General features: G+C 39.8%; 1 protein-coding gene across 4 annotated transcripts in view; it reads right to left on the bottom strand.

Annotated features, from left to right (window-relative positions):
• Window positions 1-1,686: 1,686 nt before the first annotated feature.
• CDH11 (cadherin 11) overlaps window positions 1,687-13,831 on the bottom strand; it is a 174,347-nt gene continuing 162,202 nt past the window's right edge. For 3 of the 4 annotated variants that reach the window (XM_003916982.4, XM_021932050.2, XM_017953466.3), the window contains exons 12-13: window positions 7,391-7,642; window positions 1,687-4,556 (exon numbers count right to left, since the gene is read on the bottom strand). In XM_003916982.4, the coding sequence (XP_003917031.1) occupies window positions 4,060-4,556; window positions 7,391-7,642 (749 nt within the window). In that variant the 3' untranslated portion in view covers window positions 1,687-4,059. The remainder of the gene's footprint in view (window positions 4,557-7,390; window positions 7,643-13,831) is intronic. The other variant, XM_021932051.2, reaches the window with a different exon arrangement.

Genomic DNA, 13,831 nt, shown 5'->3' with positions numbered 1-13,831 from the left:
AGTCCATCCAGTTGTCACACAAACACCTCCCATTTACAATCCCAACCCAAGCTCAATTCATTTTCCCCAAACCTGTTTCTTTTCCATTTACCAATTCTAGGTACTAAGATCACAGTTGACTTAATTTTTCAGATAAGGATGCTTAAAATCACACTGGTAACCTCTAATCAGTCATCAAATCCTGATAAATCTGCCTCATCAGTGTATTTGCTTTCATTCAACAGATATTTATTGTGTACCTGTTATGTTTCAGGCACAGTGTAAAGAACTGGATATACAATAGTAAACAAGAAAGCGAGATTCCCTGCCCTCATGGAGCTTACATTCTGGTAGGGCAGTCAGACCCACCCACACACACACATACATAAAGCCAAAAAGCAAAATAAGTTTAAAGAGTTGTCATCAATACAAAAAAAAAAAAAAAAAAGGTGACCTGCTTTCCATGGAAAAGGAAACGTGTTTTGTTTGTATGAGGAACTGAAAGATGGCCAGTCTGGCTAGAGCATCGTGCACTGAAAGGAGGATGGAGTGGAATGACACTGGAGAGGTTCACAGGGCCCTGTTCATGTAAAGCAATAAAGTAAAGGCATCAGAATTCATTTTAAGTCTTTGGGAAGCCAGTGAAGAGGTTTAAGTTACGAAGTCATGTGATCTGGGTTGTGTGTTAAAAGTATCCCTTTGGCTTTTTTTGTGAAGAAGAGGTTGGGAGGCAGAGGATCAGCCCAGAGGTGGTCAGTCTTCCGGGTCAGAGATGACTGTGGCCCAGACCAGGCTGATGGCAGTACAGGAGCAGAGAAGTCTTTCCTCTTCTCCATCTCCAAATTACTGGATTATTTCAGGCCCTCATTCTACCTCATTTTGACCTCTGCAAAAGCCCTCCTGGGGCACACCTCTGAGTTTACATGCTCCTAATCTGTTCTCCACACTGCCTGTCAAATAAATTTTGCCCCTCTTCTGCTCAGAGACTCCAACGGCCCAACCCACATTCACCTCTGTTGTCTTATAAAGCTTCTCAAAAAGAGGTGAAGGATATGTCACAATGACCCAGCAGTAGTTTCAAGTACTCCTGACTCAGTTCCGCCTGACATACAGAGCCATGATCTCCTTACTTTTAACCAATTCTCCAAGAGGTGTAAAGAAACTACTCTTTTGTCTTCCCTGTCACCCCCAGAAACCCAGGCCTAAAAGAGATAACTTAGCTAAACCCAAGATCTGTCCAGAATTGCCACAGGTGGCCTAATCTCCGTTCACACTCTACATCTCACCATCTCCTTCCTGTTATACCTTTTATGTTCTTCCTTCAACTTGGGAGGAGATAAAATATCTTCTTGCATTGTCTAGGAGGGCAAATAGGTAAATAGGTGACCATAAGACAACAAGGTGGATACTTTGGTATAGCGTTGAATTATCAAAAGATGTCAGGAAAGGTAGTAAGATTCATTCTGAATCCTCAAGTAACTGGAGCAAGGTTTATAAAATAAGATTTTGATGAATTAGTGAATGAATCAGTGAATGAATGATGAATGGAAACAATACCCATTACTTGAGGAAAAGAACAGAAGCATGTTCCTTCTTTTAGCTGCATAGATGGTATAAAACAGTGATTACTTTAGGAATAAGGAAGGACCATTTAAATTAAGACTTCTTTTAAGGCAATGTGCTCCAAATGAAAAAGGACTCCACTAGTTGGGAAAGACATTTTATTTCCAAGTTTCTAAGAGTGTTCTACAAACAATAGAGGCTTAAAGAAAAAATAAAAGATAAAAAGAAAAAAAAAGAAAAACAAGTATTCTTAACTACTGAAAAGTAAACAGCCTTTTTAAAAAAGACTTCAACATAAAAATGCGAAAATGTAGTTGTCATCTCTAATCCAAATACATTCCTAGAGAAAAGGATCATCCATGGTGACAGGGTTACTTACAGCTGTATACTTATTTAAATGCTATTCATATTCCTTTTGAGTTATTTCTTCATTGCAAATTCAATTGGAGATCTGTGCAAATCTAGCAAAATATTCTTTGGATTACAAAAACTATATAAAAAATGAACACAACCTGCAATTATGGAAGTATTGAGAATGCGTAATTCTTCACTGAGATGAAAGATTCTAAAGTGACATTGTCCACAGAATGTATTCCATTGAAGTGTTCAGCCCAATTTGATTTCAATGCAAAGTAAAATGGAAGTGAGCACTTCATAAAAAACATTTCTTTGTATGCATGTTGACTAAATCATAAAAAATAGTATGTAACATGATATCAAGAAATGCTTGAAACAAACTTTCACAATAAAGTCTGAAAAAAACTGTAAAAATTGTCTGCAATCCAAGAAAAAGCACGTGCCCTGTGTGTAGGGGGAAAGAGGGAAAGCACTTGCAGTGTGACTTTGTGTGGTCTTTCCCCAAGTATTGCTACGTTTCGACCTTTGGCCCAACTGAACAGGTGAAATGCCCTTCACATAAGTTTCAATCCCCAGTAAACCAGCTGGGATGCAGGGGACTATAGACACACTCCCGGACCAAATGGCATTGACCCTCAGAATCCAAAATGGTCCCTGCCCTCATTCTGAGCTTACGGCCCCAAGCATATTCTAAACAAAGGTTTTTGAAATGAATCGCCCTTTCTCATTAAAACGTAAAATGCCACATCATTTTACAGTTAGTTAAAATTATAGGAGGAAAAAGAAGCAGTTTCAACTGTCGGAGTCTTACAATAGCCTGGTAAGTTCAACATAAGAAAAAATAGAATAACATTAGAGTCTGGGGCAAATTTGTATTTTTGACTGTAGTCCCCCAGTCCCCCAGTGCTCAGTGCGGGGCACAGAATGTATACTTGGAACATTAGAGTTCTGATAGCTCCATTCCCTCATGGATTCATCTCTCATAACCGTCAAATTACTGATATACAAGATAAATGCATATTATATAACACATATTGCAAAGTCATAGACTGACCTAGTTCTTCCACATCCTTCTTTTTTAGAAGATGTGTGTGAAGAGAAGCCGGGAGGTTAACACCAAGAATGTACAAAAAAGCTTTACATGATGTTACAGAATCTTGTCTGAAAAAACATTTGTAAAACATATTTGATTTTAAATAAACAATAAAAGCATCAGACAGACTACAACAGATCATAAATAGGGTTATTAAAAGATCACAATTAAATTAGAAATATAAATGGATCATTAGAAATACTTAACGTTTTTTTCAATGTTAAGAATCAAACCCAGAATTAAAAAAGAATCTTTTTTTTTTATTTCAAAGGTTGCTTCTTATATTGAAGCTCATATTAAAGCAACAGTACAATGTTCATAAAATATAAGTGTGATGCCGTAACATTTTCTTACATGTCAGAATACTGATATTTGTATGTATACTAAAATAAGAACTTTAAAATTGTACAAATAGATACATTAAAAATGACATAGAAATAGGGCGTCTCTCACTGAAACAAGACAGTTATATCTGGCACGTATTAGTTTAAGATGAAAGTAGAAGCAAAAAGATTTACAAGAATCAGCAGTAACAAGATTGATGCTCAAGAGACATAATTGTACATTGTATTGTACATACATTGTATGGGTTTAAGCTGGCTGAATATTATATATTTCAAGTTTAAAAATGCACTACATATAGAGTGTCCAGAGTTTAAGGCGAAATTACAGCTCAGAACTGTTGTCCTTTCTAATTTTGTGGAAGCTTCTTTGACAACTTAAAAAAGAAGAAAGACTTGGATGTTCATAACACATAAACAATTTCCCTTCATTGTCAGTTCAGCGTTAGACTTCTCCTTCACTTAAATATTTTGTATGCCAAGTGTTTTTTTTTTTTCTAGCGAAGTTGATAAACAACTTCAATATTTGCCTTTTTGTGAGAAAAGGTATTTCACAGTATTTACCACTTTGATGTCCTCGCAGTTTTATTAAATGTATCCTCTCTGTAAAACTTTGCCTGTTTTAAATGAGCCTTTCCTTGATTTAAAAAAATACCTGTTTACACATCTTCTAGATTCTTGAGAACGCCAGACACAGTTCTTAAGGCCAAATTTGTATCGTTATTGTTAAGAATCGTCATCAAAAGTGTCTTTGGAACCATACAAGTCTGCTAGTTTCTTAAAACGAGGTCCCCAGTTCTGTAGATAATCATAGTCCAAGTCTGAATCTGTGGTGGCCGACTCTAGGGAGCTCAGGGACCCGGCCACTGAGCCCCTGCCTTCATAACCGTAGATTTGAATGGAGTCATAAGGAGGAGCTGTGGGGTCATTGTCTGCCTCCTGTATTCTTGTGTTGATGAAGTCATCGACATCCACGCTGTTGGGTGCTGGCCGGAGCCCAGGTCTAGGCATGTACTGATACTCAGGTTTGATGTCTTTGCGGGGGATAAATCCATTGATACCATCGGGATTCTGGAGGGTGGCAATATCAAAGGCTTCTGTGTCTTCTTCCCCACCCCCTTCATCATCATAAGTAATGATGTTCTCACGGACATCTTCTTCCTCAAAGACAATGAGTGGTTCTTTCTTTTGCCTTCTCAGGGTCACGAACAGTACTACAATGACTGGAGGGAAAGAAAAAGAAAGTAAGCATTCTTTAAGTTCAGTATTCCTGGGTTCTTCTACCAGAGGAACTCTGATTACCATAAACCATGAGGTACAAATGCTCACAACTGGAAACGGTATAGGAAATGAGAGCTTTGCCTGGAATTCCCAGGGATGTGTAAAATTGACCCCCCCCCCGGCTCTTCCTCTACAAATGCTGCCATGAAAACATTATGTCCAACAACTTGGAAGGTTGGGACAATTTTGAACTTTTAACAAATGAATCCAGAAACCATGTAGAAGTCATCTTCCTAAGAACTAGGCCGATTCTAAACATGCTCATCTGTAGTCTCTTAGAAGTGGCTAATGCCAGTTTCTCTTTGCAAAGGAAGGTAGCTGTTTTTCCAAGGTTTAAAAATGAGGACATGCAGAGCCCTCAGGGCCTACCATCTTATAGGGGGTGATGGCTAGCTCCTGCCAATGTCTGAGAAAGAGCATTGGTCCTATACTAACTTAATGGGAAATCTTATCATAAGTCTGGCTGGACTCTCTGTAGCCACCACATAGAGGAAAGGAAGTTTATAAAGACCCCCAGAAGACAAAATCTTCTGTTTATTTTAACATAGGAAAATAGCATCAGCTGGAACCCAGATAAAGCAATCTCATGTCTTGCCTGGGAGAGGAGGTTCCTTTAAGCTTGGGCAACCTAGGAAGGGTGATCAGAGTCATTTATAAGGAAAGTTCAGGAACAGTTTAATTCTTCATTGATTCCCTCTGTTCCCCAAGAGACTTCTACAGTGTTCCATTAGAAGGCTCTCCCGCACACTCAGCAAGGCTGAAGAAAATATTTGTGGCTGAATCTGGCACTCCAACTGAGCACCCCTCTGGCTCCACCATTGCTCTGAGAAGCAGGGATGGGAGATTGTATTTGCCCTGGTCTTCATATGGCTCCCAAAGCTCTGTGCCTTGTTCTTGTGGGCATTTTCACGAGCACAGACCACTCCTTTTCACTTTCTCTGTTTGGCGGACTCTTTTTTCTTTCATCATGGATACATTTCCTGGGCTCCCATCCTGACACTGGACAGGACTAGTGGCACCTTTTTCATGCACCAGCCTGGCCCTATTCTTACCCTCATTATAATATTTATCACATGGTTTACACATCTGTCTCCACTTCTATTAACTTTTTAGGGCTTTTGTATTTTACTTCCTCTGTTTGAAATATTCATCTATCCAAGCCTCTGTCCCCAGCTGGACAACTCTCAGCAGCCAACCTATATGTCACATCCTCCAGGAGGATTTCTTTGACCTTCCCAGGCAATGTTAGGTGCCCCCCCCCCTTTTTTTTTTTTGAGACGGAGTTTTGCTCTTGTTGCCCAGGCTGGAGTGCAATGGTGCTATCTTGGCTCACCGCAACCTCCGCCTCCCGAGTTCAAGTGATTCTCCTGCCTCAGCCTCCCAAGTAGCTGAGATTACAGGCATGCACCAACACACCCAGATAATTTTGTATTTTTAGTAGAGACGGGGTTTCTCCATGTTGGTCAGGCTGGTCTTGAACTCCTGACCTCAGGTGATTGGCCCGCCTCCACCTCCCAAAGTGCTGGGATTACAGGCATGAGCTACCGAGCCCAGCCCATGTCAGGTGCTTTCTACTCTGTGCCCCAACCATCTTGTGTTCATGTCCCTATTATAGCACCCACCATGTCCCTCAGTTTTTCTCTTCATGCATACTTTCCTTGATATTCTGTGAACCTGTAGAGCACACAGATCTCATAGACTTCTTCTCTTTATCCCTCAGGACCTAACATAGGGCCTGTTGCCCAGAGAATACCCAATAACTATTTGCTGAACTGAACTCACTGGCTCTTTCCTATGGAGTAAAGAGTTTATCTCTTCATGCATACCTTCCTTGACATACTGTGAACCTTTTGAGGACAGAGATCACACAGCCTTCTTCTTTTAATCTCTCAGGACCTAACATAGGGCCTGTGGCCCAGATAATACCCAGTAACTATTTGCTGAACTGAATGTACTGGCTCTTCCCTATGGAGTAAAGTTCCATGAATTCATTCGAGGTAGGACCAAGCACCATGGGAAAAGTGTAGGTTTGGTGTCAGACATGCATAGGTTTGAATCCTGATTTGGTCAGTCACTAGTTCTGAGACTTTGGGACAAAATGATCTTCCTGAGGCCCAGAAATGGTAAATGTTATGAGGACCAGCACATGGCTTTTCTACAGAATAAGCCACAGATGAGACAGAATGCAGAAGAGCGGCACCTACGCAGGGGCAGGTGCAGGAAAAGCCTCCAAGGCGTATCCATGAGCTGAGGTGTTAGAATAGATGTTATAAATGATAATTAGTGGAGGGGTTAGAGTCCTGCTTCTTCCTTCTTCCAGTTCCCGAGTCCTTCCTCTGCTGTCTTTTGCTCCTCCTTATGCGCCTAATGTCCCTAAGCCTTCTCCTTTATCTTGTGAGACAAAACCATTGCTAATACACCAGGTTTCTGCCCAAATTCCTCTTATGCCAAACCTTCTCTGATGTCCCTGAAGCCCCCTAGTGGCTCCTGCTATACAGCCCTGTGATGGCCTGGCAAAATGCTCCTGATCTTCCCTGTTCTCCGCAGGAACTCAATTGTCTGCTCCCCCCAATACTCCCTCAAATGCATGAGGCAGACAACCCCCATCTCGTCCTCGCAACCACCACTCCGCCCCACTACTCCACTTCTTGTCTTAAACCGTGTCGACAGTCATAACAAGGTCCTGGTTACCAGCCTGTATTTGAGAAGTGTGTGTTTCAAGGAGGGGCATCCGGTTGCCAGGCCCTTCCTGCAGGGGACCAGGAAGCGCCCTTACCCAGGAGAATGACGATGCAGGCGAGGATAGCGATCAGCGCGCCTGTGCTCAGGCCGGCGTTCAGAATGTAGGCCTCCGCGTTGCAGGAGAGCAGTGCCCCATTCACGTCGCACCCGCAGACTTTGATGGTGAGGGTGTTGGTGCTACTCATGGGCGGGATGCCGCCGTCGCTGATCACTATGGGCAGGAGGTACAAGTCCTGCTTCTGCCGACTGAACCCTCCACGCCGGGCGTACACACCTGCTGTGTTATCTGCAGAAAGACGGGAGACAGGACGTGCGCCCGGTCAAGACCATTGGAATCACAGTGGCTCTCTGCTCGGTAGATTTGAGGGCACTCTCTTATCATAAAGGTTAACCACCAGAATTGTTCTTACTTGTTCTTTCATTTATCTGCAGAAGTCACCGCCATTTGGCATGATACGATCACGAAACAAGCTATATGCATTTTGGAATAAATTTCAGAAACAGGCTCTTTTGGATTTGGTAGGGAATTCCCACTGAAGAACGGGCAAGAGCCAAGCAGAAAATGGTGTGGCAGACTTGCCAGTGAAGGGATTTCCCCCAACACCCTCAGCCACCCGGTTAAACATGTCATTCCTCCTGCTTAGAATGATTTGAAGTTTGTTGCTCACATGACTCAGCGCACTTCTGCCTGCATGGTGGATGATCACATATTATTTCCCTAACCTAGACTTCACTTTGCCTTCCAGGCTCACACCCTACGTTTTCCCACAGAAAATGGTGTGGCAGGCTTGCCTTTGAAGGGAACTTCCTTCGGTGGCAAGCCTGCCTCACTATTTTCTGTTGGGTTATTGTTCCTTCTTGAAATGCCACAAGAAAGCATGAGCTTCAGCAATCTATTCTATGTTAGCACAGGAAATATTAATAATTAATTATTCAAGTGTGTGTGAGGAAACAAATGTTTTTTTCTCATGTGCAAACTTCCTACTTTATGACAAGCGTTTAGCCAATTTTTGTTTGCATATATTTTTTAAAAAGAAATTCCAAGTCCACCTTCAACCTTACACAAACTAGGAATCCACTCATTAGTCATGAAAATATATGTGCTTTAAAGAGAGGAACTACTTTCTAACCCTTGCAGGAGATTGATGGTTTCTTTAAAACCCCAACACCATCAACCACCCAATTAAACATGTGACGACTCCTGCTTAGAGTGATTTGAAGTTTGTGGCTCACATAACACAGCACACCTCTGCCTGCATGATGGACTGTCAAATGTTATTTCCCTAACCTAGACTTTACCTTGCTTGCCAGGCTCACCTCCTATGTTTTTCCACATGGACCAGTTGAGCCTGACATCAAGAATTCAATTCTGTCCCCCAAGAATGCTACACTCTTCTGTGCGCCTGGTCTTTTTATCCACTGCTCTCTTACCCAAAATAACTGTTCCTTTTATCATAACAGTTGTACTTCTCAGGCCTCAAAATAGAATTCAAAAGTCATCTCTTCAGGGAGGGCATCCAAGACCTCTCCCATCATCTCTCGTGTGACCCACCACACTGTATATTCTTACAGAAATACATAACCTACTCTTCTGTCATGATTTGTTGACATAACTACTTTGACCTCTGTGAGACTGCGAACTTCTTGAGAATAGGGGATTTTTATCTGATTCATCTCAGTCTCTGCAGGGCCAGAAACACAGCAGACATTCAATAAATATTTGTTGAACAAATGGCATAACTGTGTTCTGGGAAGGATTTAACCAAAATTCCAGATGTTGGCTTTTCTGTATTTCCCAATCTTTCATAGCCTTTGCCCCTAAAATACTTCCCCATCGTGTTTTCTCTACCAGTTGCAACTATTTTTCTAAGATGTATTTTCTAGTGGGAAAGCATTGGTATTATAAAACAGTAGAAAATTTTAATACGTTCCATCAAATTACACATACATGCATACATACACATGATTACAATGAACTTCTGGTATGGTTTGCCTCTGTTTGGGTTAAGAATCAGAGTTTATAGCAACATGAATGTTATGACTAGCATCATGGCCCAATAGCTGGTAGGCTTTAAATAGGTTGACTGACAGGATTTTGAATTAGCTCCTGTAGTAGGGAAAAAAAACTCAGACTTTCAAAATTATTTAATATATTTTAGGTTAAAGAAAATGTATAATCTTCCCTTGGTATTTGCAGGGGATTGGTTCTAGGACCCTCCCCTGAATACCAAAATCCAGGGATGCTCAAATCCCTTATATACAATGGCATAGTATTTGCATATAACCTACAGACATTCTCCTATATGTGTTAAATGATCTCTAGATTACTTATAATACCTAATACCATGTAAAAGCCATGTAAATAGTTATGATACTGTAGTTTCAAATTTTGTGTTATTTTTCATTGCTGTATTACAATTTTTTGTTGTTTATATTTCTATTTGTCAGCCATGGTGCAGTGCAGTGGTGCAATTACAGCTCACTGTAACCTTGAACTCCCGGGCTCAAGCAATCCTCTGGCATCAGTCTCCTAAGTAGATGGGACTATAGAAAACCCTTTGCTAGAAACCAAGTTTTCACCCTGTATTTGACTACATATTAGCTTTCAACTCCCTATCCATCTCTGAGTGGGTCCTCTTGCATTGGACACATGTATTACCGAGGTTTATGGATAATCCAAGACAAAAAGAGATTCAGTGAGGACATATTTCCAGGAAAGTGTCAGATTGGCTCCAGGTTAATAAGATGAAACAGAAAAAGACAAATATTCCATCAATTTTAAAATTTCCATAGAGATTTCTTAGATCTTTTTCTTATATAAAGATTCTAAGAAGCAAAAAACTCAATCTTCGGGGTCAAACAGACCTGGGTTTGAATCTTGAATCTTGTACATATTAATTGCCTGACTTTAAACATATTATCTAGGTGTCTTGATTTTCCATATTCTCATCTATGAAACTAATAATTTTAGATTAAATTTGATTCCATTCACAAAGTTACTCAGTACAGTTGCCAGCCTGTTGGCGATGCTCAGTAAATATTAATTCTTTTCTGGAAGTTCTTCTCTTTGAGCAGTAGACTAATGAGGAAGGGAAACTTATTGGCAAAGAGAGGAAAGTGAATTCTTGGAAATGTCATTGTAGCTCTGAATGTAATTGCCTATGCAGAAGGACTCTTCATTCAAAGGTAAGAAAATGTTTCATATTCTTCAGTCCTGGGCAATATATTTCCCATGACAAGAAAATGTTTTTCAAGCATCTTGGTTTTTGATCTTGACACCGGTGTTTTCATCCCTGGCCACAGATATGTAACCAGTTGCATGTTTTCCCCCACTTAGGCCAAAACTTGCAAATAGGGCCATTAATTATCAGAATATGTCATGCACAAAGTGTAGTGTTTCTATTAATGTAAAAACAAATTCAGGCTTCTAAGTTTTAGTCCAACCTGAACTCCTAATTGCATGCTGCTTTTACTTGTACACTTTTTCGTTCCACTAATACAATATAAAAGTTCCTGATAATGATGATCTCCACAGTACCAGTTGGGGGAATACCAGTATAGGGGTTATGATGATGATGTAGCCCAATGGAGAAATAAATAAGACTGGCAAGCAAGGGGGACATTAAAATGGAGAGAGAAAGAAGCCCTTGATAGATAGACTGCACTGGGTGACAACCCTACATTAGCAAAAAAAGGAAAAAATTAAAAGCAGATCAAAGTGGGCAATATATGGACCAGCTCTTGCATATTGAAAACTTGAAAACAGGAAGCACCAGAGCAAAGGACCAGGACCCACTGCCCTCACCATGGTGTCACGAGGGAGGCTTATCCCAGGGAGACGGCATCAGTCATGCAGCAGCTTCCCGAAGGCTCTGCAGATATTCTTCCTTACCAATCCTTTTCCTCTGTCCATCTCTTCTCTGAAGCTAAACAATCCTCACAGCTTGACCTGATCAGAGACATTCTATCCTATTAAAAAAGGCCACAGGGCACTTCAGTCTGGGGATCCTCTCTGCAGACTGTTGGAAAACTGCGAATGTAGGCCAAGACTTGCTCCCAGGGAGGTATTTTGTTCACTGCTGACCCAAATCTGCCTACTCTACATTTCCGCCCAAACCTCAGAGAGGAAGTAGATCTATCTACCACATGAAAAGCTCTCACACACTTGAAGACAGGTATTCAGTCACTAGCAGAATAATCATTATTTGATTACTTTGCTCCGGCCTACACCACTTTCCTTAGAAATGTGGCAATAGTTCTGTCAAGATAATGGAAAAAATATTCCTGTGCCCACACTTGCCCGTGCACACACATACACGCACATCTATATATATAAATATATAAGCACATACATAAAATTTATATATAGTGTGTGACTAAAACGTCTTAGTAGAGTTATAAGCTTCAATAATTTCAGAAGTATAGATGACATACAATTACAAAGGCACCATTTGAGTATTTAGTTATTTCAATTTCTTTACGCTCATTTACATTTGTGAATTTTGAAAAATTAATTTTAAGTTTTGATGTCAGTCAGTGTTTACCATCTTCAATCCAAGGGACTGAAATAATGGAAATTTCATAGGATGTTGTAAAAGTCTGTGACGATATACTCCCGATGTTATTACTGATCAATGATGAACTTACTAGTCTGTGTGTACACCTCTATTTTCTTGCCTTTCTGAATACCCTGTGAGCTCTCTACCTACCTGTCATCACTGCATAGTTTGCACATATCACAGTCCATCATGATTGAATGTCTGACCTCTTCATCAGACAGTAACCTCCTTGAGGGCCTTGTCTTATATAGTTTTTCACTCATCTTTGAGCATTTAGGCATTTAGTACTGTTGTGTGTATTGACAGAATAAATGGCTGAATGCTATTCTTTCCAATGCATCTCATATCAGTCTGACTTTTCCACACAGTCAGATTTTACTGATTCATTATCTCATGGTCCACTTCTAGTTTCCATCTTCTCCAACTCCTTCTAATGTTGCTTATATTTATATTGTGGATTTTGCTTTTTCTAAATATCTTCATCTTGCTATCTTATTATTCTGTTATTACTATTATTTAAATTGAAGCAAATTTAACTAAGCAACATTGAACTGCTAATATGGGCAAACGCTGTTGTTTGTTGCTTTTACATACCTTATCCCAAATAATTTTTCAAACTCTGCGAAGAGTATAATGACCCGTATCTTATAGGAAACAAAACTGAGAAACTAAGAGGGAAGCAATTTCTTATAAGGACATGGAAAATAACAGAACTAGAATTTGAAGTCCCCTAGGTTTCACTGAATTTTATCAGCACATAACTGACCCTGGGACACTGACATTATTGCATTCCAATTAAACAAGTTTTTTTTTTTTTTTTAATATCCACAATAGGTTGGTTAATTAGTTGAATTCCATCATAGCTTATAGTTAGAAAAAAAAAAAAAAAAGAACCTCAGTTTCTAGATAAAAGAACAGTTCTTGGAAACCTAAGAATTTTGTGGCAAAGGGACTCACAAAAAATCAGGGGTGCTCATTCAACAGCTGTTCCCATAGCGTTTCCAGACACACACATATACACACAAACACACACCCTTCACAAACAAATCAATGTGAAGAAGGCAAGAAGAAACCTATTACTTTCCCAATATTTTGGAATAAAGGATATACTACAATGAGGCAAATTCTATGAATGATGAGCCTTAACATGCTAATGAAAATAATTGACCAAGACTCTGATATCTATAATGTCTCCTAACTGAATTAGGGAGCTACACACCACTGTTCTTCCAATTACTGCCTTTTGTACTGAGAAATTTGCAAAACGAAAAGTACAATAAAGAGTAACATGATAGAAACACTTGCCTGTGTGCGTGTGAAATTCAAGCATGTGTGTATGAGATATCGAAGTATGCAGTTTGTTAGCATTAAGAGACTTTTCATTGTCACATTTAATCACATTTCTTAAAATCAACTCTGCTTTCACTTATGTTTGATAATAATTTTCTCCTTGTTGGTAGGGTAAATAGAGAGAAAAGAACATACTGCCCACATATTTCTTAGTTTAAGACAAAGAAAACTACCAAGATATTCAGGAGGATATTGACATTTAGGGTCTTTAAGCTAACTAGTTAAGTCAGTGACCACATGCAACCTTGAAAGAATGATGTCTGATCTACCAAGAAGATCTATTTATTTTGTTGTTGTTGTTGGGTTGGGGAGAGAGCGGGTTCCCAGACAAACTCTGTTCTGTGTGAGACAAACTGCAGCAATGAATTTTAGGCAGAAAAGAAACATGATTATTTATACAAGTGAAAATGTCAGGGCATTAAAGGACATCTGCCATTTTGATCTCCCAACAGAGCATCTTCCATATTGGAGCAATTAAGGACGAAAAATAAATCCTACAAAAATCTGTTTGGCTATCTTTAAATTATGAAAGTGAAAAATCAGAAGCATATTTGCATGCTAGTTTG

Source organism: Papio anubis, chromosome 18 (assembly GCF_008728515.1).
Source record: "Papio anubis isolate 15944 chromosome 18, Panubis1.0, whole genome shotgun sequence".
Classification (NCBI taxonomy): Eukaryota; Metazoa; Chordata; class Mammalia; order Primates; family Cercopithecidae; genus Papio; species Papio anubis.
This window is presented reverse-complemented; position numbering and strand designations above follow the sequence as displayed.